Genomic DNA, 14,749 nt, shown 5'->3' on the forward strand with positions numbered 1-14,749 from the left:
GTTTGAATTGATGAAGAGGGTAAGGAATTCTTTTTTTTTTTTTTTTTTATAATAAATTTTTATTAATGGTAATGGGATGACATTAATAAATCAGGGTACATATATTCAAAGAAAACATGTCTAGGTTATTTTGTCATTAAATTATGTTGCAAACCCCTCGCCCAAAGTCAGACTGTCCTCCGCCACCCTCTATCTAGTTCTCTGTGCCCCTCCCCCTCCCCCTAACTCTCTCCCTCCCTCTCTCCCATGTCCTCCCTCCCCCCACCCTTGGTAACCACCACACTCTTGTCCATGTCTCTTAGTCTCATTTTTATGTTCCACCAATGTATGGAACCATGTAGTTCTTGTTTTTTTCTGATTGTAAGGAATTCTTTATTGGAACTAATTTAGGTGTTATGGTCTGAAATTGGTCTTGAGTGAGGCAAAAGGCAGTAATATAAGGACTAGTACTTCCTGAAATTTGGTCTCTGAACCTATATTTGGGAGCTTGTTAGAAATGTAAATTCTTAGGCCCCATCTCAGTTTTGTTATATCAGAATCTCTCGGGTGGGCCCAAAACAAGCTTTCCGGGTGATTCTCATACATACTAAACTTTGGGAAGTATTGTACTAATCTGTTTTAGACCAGAGCAGTTCAAGATATGCTATTTATATCCAAAATAAGTTCAGGTCTCTTTGTTTTCCTGAGTTTCTGGCACTTCATTGCCATATTTATAGGCCATATATTTCTATGTTATTAAAGAGAAATTCAAAATGTTATACCATATTTTATATAATCGAGGATGCCATCTATTATAAACCTTTTTCTTTCTTTTTTTTTAGTGAGAGACAAAAAGACAGGGAAAGAAATGAGAAGCATCAACTTGTAGTTGTGGCACTTTAGTTGTTCACTGATTGCTTTCCCATACGTGCCCTGATTGGGGAACTCCAGCTGAGCCAGTCCCCTTGCTCAACCCAGCGACCTTGGCCTCAAGCCAGCAACCTTGGGCTTTAAGCCAGTGACCTATGGGCTCAAGCCACCAACCCCTGGGGTTATGTCTATGGTCCCACACTCAAGGCAACAACTCTGCACTCAAGCTGGTGAGCTTGAGCCTGCGCTGAAGCCAGTGACCTTGGAGTTTCAAACCTGGGCCTTCAGCACCCAGGTTGACTCTACCCACTGCACCACCACTTGGTTAGACTGTAAACCTATTTTTTATGTACCACTATTATTTTAAGAAAGAAAAATATCGACAAACTATACTTTTCTTCATTTAGAATTTATACTGTATACCTAGTGAGGAATTCTTTGACTTAATTATATGATTATTTTTATTATACATCACTCTCATGTTTAATAAAAAGAAAAGTGTAAGTAAAATGAATGGTTATGATATTCTAAAAACTCTCTTAACATTTCTACCTCCTCCCTTAACATTTCAGCCTCATCTGAATCACTTTTTGACTGGGAATCATCAATGTCTGTGTTTATTCCTACAACACATTCCCTGTGCTACCAATACTGTTCATAATGAGGCATTTCTCAAAAGAATCAAAGACAAAAAACACCTAAAAGCTATTTGGACTCTTAAGTTGGCTTTGCAATTATATAGAATTGTTTTTGTCTCCAGCTTTGGAAAGGTTCCTAGCACAAGTTACCACCTTTCCCAACCTGTCTCTTTAACCATTTGGTTTCTTGACGATAAAAAAGTGTTCCACTATTATTCACCTGATTTTCTTCCAACTACTAATACCCATTTGATGCTGGCCCTTTAATATTCAGTCAGTGATAACTATGTCATAACTACTGCCTGGATGACAACAATTTTAAGATTTCATCATTATAAGATAAAATCCCAATTTCAGAGACAGTAAAATGTCAAAAAGCGAGTGTCTTAGAATCAATGCAATATGTTGTAAGATTCTCAAAGATGAGACTCTTTGAGGACCATGTCATTCAGACCTGCTACAATGGATAGAGGAAAATGCCAAAGTTATAAAAGAAGCATTGCTTTAGTCACATGTACTATTTTTAATGTAATTAATTACTCTTAATTATATGAATTCATTCTGATATCGAGATTCATTCACACATTTACTAGGAAAAATGTCAAATCAGGCTCTCAGCCTAATTTCATCTGACTTGTAAATATTCCAAAATTAACTATCTTTTAAATCAACTTTCCCAAAATTAATATTTTGCTAATAATATAATTGTATACAGCCCTGGCTGGATAGCTCAGTTGGTTAAAGCATCATCCTGAAGCACAGTTCAATCCCCAGTCAGGGCACATACAGGAACAGATTGATGTTCCTGTCTCTCACTCCTTTCCTTTCTCTAAAAAAAAAATCAATAAAAATTTTTTAAAAATAAAAAAAATAATTGTATACATAGATGATGGAGACTTCTAATGATCAGTGCCAGTCTCAGTGTCCTACTAGGTGCATTTTCACCTGAGTAAGAATGGGCACTCTGAAATGGGATGGGGTGAGAGCAAAGAGGGAGGGGACTTTATTTTTACGTGAGAGGTAGGGAGAGAGAGATACAGACTCCTGCATGTGCCCCTGACTGGAATCCACCCAACAAGCCTGCTACTAGGGGATGCTCTACCCATCTGAGGCCATTGCTTGGCAATTGAGCTATTTTTAGTGCCCGAGGCAGAGACTCCACAAAGGATCCTCAGCATCGGGGACCAGCTCCCTTGAACCAGTTGAGCCATGGCTGTGGGAGGTGAAGAGAGAGAGGGAGGAGGGGAGAAGTAGATGTGTGTTTCTGTGTGCCCTGTCGGGAAATTGAACCTGGGACATCCACACTGTCAGGCCGACGCTGTGCCACTGAGCCAACCAGGACTTTTTTTTTTTTTTTTTTTTTTGTATTTTTCCAAAGCCAGAAACAGGGAGGCAGTCAGACAGACTCCTGCATGCACCTGACCGGAATCCATCTGGCATGCCCACCAGGGGGCGATGCTCTGCCCATCCGGGGGATCGCTCTGTTGCGGCCAGAGCCACTCTAGCGCCTGAGGCAGAGGCCACAGAGCCATCCTCAGCGCCCAAGCCAACTTTGCTCCAATGGAGCCTTAGCTGCGGGAGGGGAAGAGAGATAGAGAGGAAGGAGAGGGGGAGGGGTGGAGAAGCAGATGGGCACTTCTCCTGTGTTCCCTGGCCAGGAATCGAACCTGGGACTCCTGCACGCCAGGCCGATGCTCTACCACTGAGCCAACCGGCCAGGGCCAGGACTTTTTTTTTTACATGTTTATTTTATTGATTCCTGACCAGGGATCGAACAGGCAACCTCCATGCTTCAGACGATGCTCTAACCAACCAAGGTAGCTGGGAGGCGCATGCCTAAAAGAAATTGTTTATATTTATTAAAAACAAAAATTTTTTAAGCTAGAGAGGCAGGGAGAGAGGGACAGGAACATCGAATTGTTCCTATATGTGCCCTGACAGGATCGAACCTGCAACCTCTGTGCTTCAGAATGTCGCTCCAACCAACCGAGCTATCTGACCAGGACTTAATTTTTTTACTGATTGATTGATTTTTAGACAGAGAGAGGAAGGAAGAGAGAGGGGAAGGGAAGGGAAGCATTAATTTGTTGTTCCACTCAGCCATGCATTCATTGGTTGCTTTCCTTATGTGCTCTGATCAAATATCAAACCCGCAACCTTGTCATTTTGGGATGATGCTCTTAACCGAATGAACTAATCGGCCAGGGCCTTGAATTGCCTACTAATTATAAGGCATATGTAAAAGTAAAGCTTGAAGCATTCCATTGCTATTTAGGTGCTTAGAATTTTGTTTTTGGTGATAGTGTAGTAAAGAAAATTTGTGGGTGTGACAGAGATGATGGATAGAGATGAGAGACTAGAGGTGGGCCTACTTAATTTGGTAAGAGTGCTATATCTTTTGATTCTTTTTGTTTTGTTTTGTTTTGACTAGGCATTACCTCCATTTGGCAAGACTTTCAAACAACATAAAAAGTTATGTAATGAAAAGTCAGTTTTTCTCTAATTTCACTTCCTCAAGAGGCAACCACCTCTATCCTTCCAGAGGTAGTCTATAAATATATTCATATGCCTTTTTGTTGCAGGAAATCTAGATTTTTAATCTTAGATTGAGGATAGCAGAGGGGTTTGGAGATAACTTACGGTGGAAAAAAGCTCACACTGAGGATGAAGAAAACATTTGGACAACTGGATGACTTTGTTAGAATGAAATGGGTGATCAGTACTTTTTGCACTGCGCTCAGCATGTGGTTGATGTTTAATAAGCACATATTGATTGATTAGTTGCTGCAGTGGATTATAATTATATTCTACAGAGGAGTTGATTACAAGGTAGGATAAATGAGAATCAGGGCAGCAGGAAGGAGTTATCATTTCTACTCCCTCTTTTTTTGTGTCTGGCTCCACATTTCTTTGGTTCTCTCATCAGCTTCTTATCTTTTTCTTTTTTGCCTTATCTTCCTGGATCAACTCTCATCCTTTTTATCTCATTCATTTTCCTTTCTTTATTATCTCACTTCTGTGTGGACCTGAAGTAATATGGACATGTAAATAAGACTAATCGTTATATTATTTAATAAAGATACTGGTTTCTTTTAAAGCAGGCAAGTCAAATGTTCTGTTTCTCCTGATTACTCTCAATTTACTTATAAGTTATCCAAGGTCATTTTGTTTTTTTATGGTCAATGGCCCTGTATTGAAAAGCTTTCTGCTATTGAAGTAGTCAGGTGAGTAGGCAGTTTTGCACAAAGCTTTTCATATTTTTAAAATTAATTAATTAATTAATTTTTATTTTATTTATTCATTTTAGAGAAGAGAGGGAGTGAGAGAGGGGGGGAGAGAGAGAGAGAGAGAGAAAGGGGGGAGGAGCAGGAAGCATCAACTCCCATATGTGCCTTGACCAGACAAGTGCGTGATTTCGAACCGGCGACCTCAGCGTTCCAGGTCTACACTTTATCCACTGCGCCACCACAGGTCAGGCTAGCTTTTCATAGTTTATGTAAGGTCACAGCTGCTTCTATTCTGTCATTACCCTGCATATTTCTCCACAGAAGAAAGGAATTTAATTCCCCTATTTAATTAGTGCTAGATTATCTCGTGCCAGATTATATTATCTAAATTTACCCTTTCTTTCCTTTGTAATTCCTGGGTCACTTCCTTGATGGTATATTCTACCAGCAGATTCTGTGAGATTTCTTCTCTTTGTTCTGGCCCATATACCATATCTTGGTCTTCAATTATTATTTTTTTAATAGTGTATTTTATATATTATTAAAAAAAATTTCTTTTAGATTTTATTTATTCATTTTTATTGGAAAGAGAGAGAGAGAGAGAGAGAGGAAAGAGACAGAACAGAGGGAGGAGCAGGAAGCATCAACTCCCATATGTGCCTTGACCAGGCAAGCCCAGGGCTTCTAACCGCCCAACTCAGCATTCCAGGTTGACATTCCATCCACTGCGCCACCACAGGTCAGGCGGTCTTCAGAAGTTAATATTGATTATGTAGAATATCAACTTAAAATTTTAAACATTTAAAAAAAAATAATTTCAGATTTAAAGAAGAGATACACAGATAGTATGAAGAGTTCCCATATACTCTTCATCCAGTTTCGTCTAATATTCCACTAATGTCCCTTCCCCTGCTCTAGGGGTTAATCTAAGACATCACTTTACTAAATTGTCATGTCTCCTTAGGCTCCTCTGACCTGTGGCAATTCCTCAGTCTTTCTTTGTCTTTCATGACTTTAACACTTTAAAGAGTATTGGTCAGGTATTTTGTGGACTGTCTCTGTTTGGGTTTGTCTGATATCTTCTTATGATTAGTCTGTTTTATAGATTTTCAGGAAGAAAACCATAGAAGTGAAAAGCCCCCCTCATTGCATTGTAACGGGGGGTACATGATATCAACAGATTATTAATGATTACTTGCTTAAGGTAGTGTCTGTCAGGTTTCTTCACTGTAGTTACCCTTTTTCTCTTTCCATATGCTACTCATTCATTACACATAATCACCAAGTTCAGCCCACATTCAAAGGAAGAGAAATTAAGCTTCAGCTCCTGGAGTGAGGCATGTTAAAGGATTTGTGGACATGTATATTAAAACCACCACAAGAATTAATATTTGGGAAAGAGACTTTAATATATCCTGTTTCTCTAAAGTTTCAGCCACTAATTTTAACATTTATTCATGAATCTTGCCTGTAGCAATTACTACTGTCATGTTTTAAGGATAACTTTCTATTTCCCTCATTCTTTCTGCACTTACTAAAGGAATTCTTCTGTAAGGAAGATATTTTACATCTTACAAAATAACTTCCTGTGAGGCAGCTGTGTTAGGCTTGCTCACTGGTTTACTGGCTGCAAGCCCTTTGCCTGATTAGTGCGTGAGCACATGGCACACCACGTGTGTACGGCCTATATAAGTCAGTGGGTGCTTATACTTGGGGGGATTGTGTATGGCGGATTGCCTGCCTGCCACCTTGAGGGGTCATTTTGCTGTTTGTTTGCCTGAGAGGCGGTTTCCCCTGCCTGTGTGCTTATATGCTGTTGTGAGACTTTATTAAATGGAATGGCTCAACCCTTTCCAGCTCTGCAGGTTTTCTACTGTCTGCCCAAATCTAGTGTGAACCTGCCTGGCCTCGGCCACCAGCATTACATCTGGCATAGTGGGCAGGGTTTGGAGCAGATTGGTATGGAGCCGCTGAAACCCTTGAGGGATGGAATAGAGGATTGGTTATTCCCAGTGGCTCTCCTTGTGGGGACTGTGGGCTGGGTGTTTTTTACAATCCGAGAAGAAACCAAGAGCTCTGTGTGAGAAGCTGAGTGAGGTCAAAAGCTCCAGGATGAGCTGCATACTGAGCAGCAAAGACAGTGTGAACTGGAACAAGTGCTGGAGAGGGAGACCGACCTGGTCTGAGAGTTGCAGTGTGAGGTGCAGGCTGAGCACCAATGGTGCTTGGAACTGGAGAGGTCTCTGGACAAAGAGTTATGGGTTCACGAGTTGCAGTTTGCCCTGGAAGCTGAACATTGGTAGCGATGGCTGTTGGAGAAACAACTGCAGGTTCAGGAGCTCCAGAGTCAGCTTTAGGCTGAAAGCTGGCAGCCATAGGAGCTGAAGTGGGCACAGGAGATGGAGCTGCATTCCTGCCAGCAGAGTGGCTCTGAGTCAGCAGGAGCAGGCATTTTCAACTCTTCTGAGGGGGAGGCTCGGGCTGCAACTGCTGTCTGCAGACTTGGAGCCTGGCTGGTGGTTGCCAAGAAGGTAAAGCCAAGAGTTCCTCAGGCAACCACAGTCTCTTCCCCAGGTAGTGGAGCACTCTGTGGTCTGGCCCTACACCCAGGCAGAGTTGATGGAGTTGGGGGTGAAATTCAGGCAGAAACCTACTGAACCCCTGACAGCCTGCTTGGTGTGGCTGCGGGACATAGGGGTGGGTGGCATGATGCTCTCTGGAACAGAGGTAGACCGTAAAGCTATGAGGACTGCTGACCATGCCCCCGCCCCCTGACTAACAAGAGAAACGGGCCTGTGAAAGTTATTCGAACACAGTTATGGATAGATTTGATTCTGGCCAGGGCAGATAGAGTGAAATTAGATGGTAAACCTAATAAAGTCTTGTTGGAGCTTTGGCGGCAACTTGAGTCAGAACAGAGGTTTCAGCTGCTGAAAAAGTCGGGGAAGCTGGTGGTCCCAGCATCAGACAGAAAATGGCTGGCATTCAGGTTACAGGATCCCCAAGACCTGTTGTCCCAGTTTGAATAGGGGGAAGAGTGAGGGACCTGTCTGACAGGGATGGGTGGGGGCCGGAGGCCCCATGTGAAATTGGCAATCCACTGGCCCCCTTTAATGTGCTGCAGGTGTTGGCATTAGAAAGTAATAGGTGCTTTTTTTTTTCTATAGCAGCAGCAGCTAAAAGAACTGTTAAGGTGACACAAGCTTAACAGTTTGACCCTGCCGTGCCCTGTGAGCTTGTTGAGGGGTTTAGATGGGGCTTGTGGCAATGGACAGCACACTATGAAAAAGTGCTGAGATCCGTTAATAAAGAGCTGTATGGCTATTTGCCTGTAACAGACCTTTACTGTGGTGATTCGCACAGACAGCTGGGCTATCATGGACTGACTCTTGGACTGCGACCAGGGGGGGAGCACCAGCCGCTTTGATGGATAGACATGCTGCTTTTGGACAATATGAGAGACCCTGATGGCGGAGGGCGGGGGGAAGCACCTGTGGAGGCCCTCCTGCACTGGTTCTCATCCAGTTGCAGAGCTGCACCAAGGACACTTTACGGTTTCCCTGGACACAGCCCTGGACTATACAGGCCCTTCTATCTACCATGGGGTAGGGAGTTAGAGGTGGGCCTCCAGGTGACACCCTGGGCAAAGTGCTCAGGGAGATATTGTGAAGGGTACCTTTGTAATTATTGTGTAAATTTTGCTGTTGCTGTAGTCTGTTTCCTGTCATGTAGATTGTGAGGCAAGCAACCCTAAAGGGGTGGACTGTGGGGCAGCTGTATTGGGCTTGCTCACTGGTTTACTGGCTGCAAGCCCTTTGCCTGATTAGTGCATGAGCACATGGCAGTGCCACGTATGTATGGCCTATGTATGGCTATGGGTGCTTGTGATCGGGGGCACTGTGGATGGTGGATATCCTGCCCGCCACTGTGAGGGGTCATTTTGCTGTTTGTTTGCTTGAGAGACAGTTTCCTCTGCCTGCGTGCTCATCTGCATTGTGAGACTTTATTAAATGGAATGGCCCAACCGTTTCCAGCTCCGCAGCTTTTCTACCGTCTACCCGAATTCAATGTGAACCTGCCTAGCCTTGGCCACAGGCAGTACAGATATGGAATGGTGAGGTTGCTGGTTCAAAACCCTGGAGTTGCCTGGTCAAGGCACATATGACAAGCAATCACTGAACAACTAAAGTAAAGCAACTGAGTTGATACTTCTTGTTCCACCTCCTCCTCTCTCTATAAAATCAATAAATAAAATAAAAATAAAATAAAAAAGAAAAGAAAAGAAACCAGAGTCTGGGTAATAGTATACTTGTTCCTAGAGTGTTACTACTTTAGGCCCTCTCAGCAGATAGTGCAAAGAAATATATATATATATACACATACATACACACACACACTAACCCATGTATATACACATATTTATATCTACTTCTGAATCTATTTACATATATATTAAAATAAACCTGAGCTCATACTAATTTCTTTGGTTCTAATCCTGCCGCACAGGGTAACTTCTTTCTCTGACAGTAGAAACCTGGCACCCATTTTCTACAATATATTTGTTGAGCCATAGTATAAATATAAAGCAGTTTCAGGATAATTAATTCAATTTTTATGTTTCTTGTGAAAGAAAGTATTACTTTTACTGAAATAACATTTTAATGCTTTTTAGCCTTTTTTGAGGGGTATTTACCAATATTATAGTTAGGGACAGAGTTTACCCCTGATGTCCATTAGTAATTTGGGGTATTGCAATGATAATGACTTTGCTTTTTGTTTCTTGAAGATGAATTTAAACCTAAAAATGTATAGTTACAGTTACAACAGCAGAATGGGCTGGTTATATAGACAGTTTTTTGGGTTTGTTTTTTTTTGTATTTTTCTGAAGTTGGAAATAGGGAGGCAGTCAGACAGACTCCCACATGCGCCTGACCGGGATCCACCTGGCATGCCCACCAGGGGGCGATGCTCTGCCCATCTGGGGCATTGCTCTGTTGCAACCAGAGCCATTCTAGCGCCTGAGGCAGAGGCCATAGAGCCATCCTCAGCGCCTGGGCCAACTTTGCTCCAATGGAGCCTTGGCTGCAGGAGGGGAAGAGAGAGACAGAGAGGAAGGAGGGGGGAGGGGTGGAGAAGCGGATGGGTACTTCTCCTGTGTGCCCTGGCTGGGAATTGAACCTGGGACTGCCACACGCCAGGCTGACGCTCTACCACTGAGCCAACCGGCCAGTGCTGATAGTTCTCTAACACATGATAAATGTGATAGGAAGGAGTATTGTTAAAGATAATACAAAACCATTTTTACTTCATCCTCATTTCATTCTGTACTATTTCTGAAATTTGTGTTTATGAATTTCATTATGACTATATTGACTGGGACTCTGGTTGCATCTAATACCTGGCTTCCAGGCTTTTTAATCTTGTGGTCCAGAAGGGGAAAAAAATTAAAAAATAGATTTTTTTTTTTTGGTAGGACTACCATATGGTTGCGACCATTTTACTTTCTTATATACATTTTTTAAAAATCTATTACCATAATTTTATAAAAGGAAAAACGTTTTAATACTTCAAAAGTAAGATAGAATGTAAAACTATAGTTTTTTTTTGTGTGTGTGTGTGTGTATTTTTCTGAAGTGAGATGAGGAGGGGAGACAGGCAGACAGACTCCTGCATGCGCCCAACTGGGATCCACCCAGCATGCCCCAGGGGGCAATGCCTGGCCCCTCTGGGGCATCTCTCTGCTGCAACAGCGCCTGAGGCGGAGGCCATGGAGCCATCCTCAGTGCCCGGGCCAACCTTACTCCAATGGAGCCTTGGCTGCGGGAGGGGAAGAGAGAGATACAAAGGAGAGGGTGAAGGATGGAGAAGCAGATGGGCACTTCTGTGTGCCCTGGCTGGGAATCGAACCCAGGACTCCCACACGCTGGGCTACACCGCTAAGCCAACTGGCCAGGCCCAAAAGTGAACAAATTTAATTGCTGTTTAAATTTTTTATCTCATTTTCCATAGGTGAATTAAAACATCATTGTAGATCAGTGTTTGGGAGCCACTGGTCTAGTGTCTTTTATTACAAACAGAAGTTCTTTTTTTAAATTCATTTTTAGAGAGGGGCGAGAGAGAGAGAAAGAGGAGGGGGTAGGAACAGGAAGCATCAACTCCCATATGTGCCTTGACCAGGCAAGCCCAGGGTTTCGAACCAGTGACCTCAGCATTCTAGGTCAACGTTTTATCCTGCACCACCACAGGCCAGACACAAACAGAAGTTCTTATATAATATATATTTTGTCTTATGCTGTTTTCTTCCACAGGTCAAAAGCAACTGTTAACAGCCTTTCTTTCTTTCATTCTTTCTTTCTTTCTCTTTCTTTCTCTCTCTCTCTCTCTCTCTCTCTCTCTCTCTCTCTCTCTCTCCTCCCTCCCTCCCTCCCTCCCTCCCTCCCTCCCTTCCTTCCTTCTTTCCTTCCTTCCTTCCTTCATAAATAAGCAGAGATACACTCCCACGTGTGCCCCAACCGGGATCCACTTGGCAACCCCATCTGGGACAGATGCTTGAATCAACCAAGCTATCCTCAGTGCCTGAGGCTGACAGGCCAACAGGCCATCCTCAGTGCCCGGGACAGGGCTTGAACCAGTCAAGCCACTGCCTGCAAGAGGGGAAGAGAGGGATAGGAGGAGAGGGAGGGGAAGAGAAGCAGATGGTTGCTTCTGATGTTTGCCCTGACCCGAAATGGAACCCGGGAGGTCTGCATACTGGGCCAACACTCTATCCACTGAGCCAGCTGGCCAGGGCCAGCCTTTCCTTCTCATAAAATTTAGAATAAGTTTCTGAGTGTTTAAGACATTTAATAGATTCATGACCTGTTGAATTAAATTCTTGGTTTTGGGGTTCATTATAGTGACTGACCATGAACTGCGCTGTGATGTTAAGGTTGATGTGATAGACAGCATTGAAATTATATCTCGAACTCGGGAAGTCTATGTAGATGATTCACCACTGGAACTGATGGTGAGGGCATTGGATGCTAAAGGTAAAGAATTTCAGAGAATTCAACGAAATTACGTAACGTAATACTTCATTGTGTTTAGTACTTGGAAAGAGAAACTTAAGAGATAAAAGTAGAATTGAAATAATATTTATTTTCTCATATGAAGCTCACGTACATGAAGGTTAATAGTTCTGAGTATGGTTCAGTATATTCATTAGCTAATGCTTTCATAAAATTTTTCTGCTATATTAATTATTGGTTATCTCAGAAGTTTCTTGAATATCCAAATTCTACCACTTAGCTTCTGCTGATAATACCTAGCAGCAATTAAGAACAGTTTTTGGAATTTATTGCTAGTTCTGTTTTGATCAGTCTACTTTCCATAGGCCAGGAGAATTAAATGTAAACCTGTGAAAAAGTTTTGTAATTTAAAATTTGTCTTTCTTGAGCCTTATTTTCTTCAATTTGTTTTTATTGTGATAAAATACATATAATATAAAATTTGTCATCACAATCAGTTTTTAAGAGTACAGTTCAAAAGTATTAAATATATTCATAATGTGCAATCATTCCACCACCATACCCATGTTTTTAGCCTGATTGTATGATATATTGCTTTTAATATATTATGCTAATATTATAATACATTTAAAGCATTTAAAGTTACTGCTTCTTTCTGAACTATTCAGGAAAAAATTTTTATTTAAAAATTTTTAAATTTTGCCTGACCTGTGGTGGCGCAGTGGATAAAGCATCGACCTGGAAATGCTAAGATCGCCGGTTCGAAACCCTGAGCTTGCCTGGTGAAGGCACATATGGGAGTTGATGCTTCCAGCTCCTCCCCCCTTCTCTTTCTCTGTTTCTCTCTCTCCCTCTCTCTCTCTCTCCTCTCTAAAAATGAATAAATAAATAAAAAAAATTAAAAAAATTTAAATTTTAATTGACTTTTAGAGAGAAGAAGAGAGACAGAGAAATATCCATTTATTTCACTTATTTATGCATTCATTGATTTTTTAATTTTTATTTATTTATTTACTTTTATTTTGATTTTTTAAGCAAGGGAGATAGAAATAGACAGGGACAGATAGAAAGGAAGAGAGATGAGAAGCATCAACTCATAGTTGCAACACCTTAGTTGTTCATTGGTTGCTTTCTCATAGGTGCCTTGACTTCGGGGCTCCAGCCGAACTAGTGACCCCTTGCTCAAGCCAGTGACCTTGGGCTTCAAGCCAGCAACCTTTGGGCTCAAGCCAGTGACCATGGGGTCATGTCTGTGAGACCACACTCAAGCTGATGACCTTGCGGTTTTGAACCTGAGACCTCAGCATCCCAAGCCAATGCTCTATGCACTGCACCACTGCCTGGTCAGGCTCATTTTTATTGATTGATTGATTTTAGTGAGAGGGAAAGGGGGGGGGAAGAGAGAAAGAGAGAGAGAGCAGAACATTAAGCTATTTCTGTATGTGCCCTGACCAAGGATTGAACTGGCAACTTCTGCACTTTTGGATGATGCTCCAAACAATGGAGCTATCTGGCCAGGGCTATTGGTTGACTTGGTTGATACTTTTTTTAAAAAAAATTAAATAATTAATTAATTTATTTATTTATTTTACAGAGTCAGAGAGAGGGATAGATAGGGACAGACAGAAAGGAATGGAGAGAGATGAGAAGCATCAATCATCAGTTTTTCGTTGCGACACCTTAGTTGTTTATTGATTGCTTTCTCATATGTGCCTTGACTGTGGGGCTACAGCATACCAAGTAACCCCTTGCTTGAGCCAGCGACCTTGGGTCCAAGCTGGTGAGCTTTGCTCAAACCAAATGAGCCCACACCCAAGCTGGCGGCCTCAGAGTCTCGATCCTGGATCCTCTGCATCCTAGTCCGATGCTGTATCCACTGCGCCACCGCCTGGTCAGGCTGGTTGATTCTTGTATGTGCCCTAATTGGAAGCCAAACCTGCAACCTTAGCATATTGAGATGACACTCTAACCAACTGAGCTACCAGGCCAGGGCCAAGAATAATTTTTAAATATGAAAAGTGAATGTATTAAAATATTCTAGCCTGACCTCTAGTGGTGCTGCGGATAAAAACATTGACCTGGAATGCTGAGGTCGCCTGTTCAAAACCCCAAGCTTGCCCTGTCAAGGCACATACGAGAAGCAACAACTATGAGTTGATTCTTCCTGTTCTTCCCCCATTCTCTGCAGGAGGGAAAGAGAGAGAGAGATAGAGAAACAAGAGGGGGAGGGGTGGAAGAACAGATGGGCGCTTCTCCTATCTGCCATGATGGGGAATTGAACTCAGGACATCCACATGCCGAGCCGATGCTCTACCATTGAACAAACCAGCCAGGGCCAGTAATAATTTTTTTTTTTTTTTCCGAAGCTGGAAACGAGGAGGCAGTCAGACAGACTCCCGCATGCGCCCGACTGGGATCCACCCGGCATGCCCACCAGGGGGCAATGCTCTGCCCCTCTGGGGGGTCGCTCTGTTGCATCCAGAGCCATTCTAGCGCCTGAGGCAGAGGCCACAGAGCCATCCCCAGCGCCCGGGCCATCTTTGCTCCAATGGAGCCTTGGCTGCGGGAGGGGAAGCGAGAGACAGAGAGGAAGGAGAGGGGGAGGGGTGGAGAAGCAGATGGGTGCTTCTCCTGTGTGCCCTAGCTGGGAATCGAACCTGGGACTCCTGCACGCCAGGCTGATGCTCTACCGCTGAGCCAACCGGCCAGGGCCAAAATATTTTTTTTAATTCTAGAATCTTTTTTTTTTTTTTTTTTTGAGAGAAAGAGAGACAGGAAGGGGAGCAGAATGAGAAGCATCACTGGTAGTTGCAGCACTTTCGTTGTTCATTGATTGCTTCTCATACATGCCTTGACCAGAGGACTCAAGCTGAACCAGTGACCCCTTGCTCAAGCCAGCGACCTTTGGGCTCTATCCAGTGACCTTGGTATCATGTCGATGATCCTGTGCTCAAGCTGGCGACCCTGTGCTCAAGCCCATGAGCCTGCTCTCTAGCTGGAACTCAGGATTTCAAACCAGGGCCCTCAG

General features: G+C 42.9%; 1 protein-coding gene across 2 annotated transcripts in view; it reads left to right on the forward strand.

Moving 5' to 3' along the window:
• NUP210L (nucleoporin 210 like) overlaps positions 1-14,749 on the forward strand; it is a 146,830-nt gene that overhangs the window by 1,966 nt on the left and 130,115 nt on the right. For both annotated transcript variants that reach the window (XM_066362390.1, XM_066362391.1), the window contains exon 3: positions 11,611-11,742. In XM_066362390.1, the coding sequence (XP_066218487.1) occupies positions 11,611-11,742 (132 nt within the window). The remainder of the gene's footprint in view (positions 1-11,610; positions 11,743-14,749) is intronic.

The sequence above is a fragment of the Saccopteryx leptura genome, chromosome 2, assembly GCF_036850995.1.
Source record: "Saccopteryx leptura isolate mSacLep1 chromosome 2, mSacLep1_pri_phased_curated, whole genome shotgun sequence".
Lineage (NCBI taxonomy): Eukaryota > Metazoa > Chordata > Mammalia > Chiroptera > Emballonuridae > Saccopteryx > Saccopteryx leptura.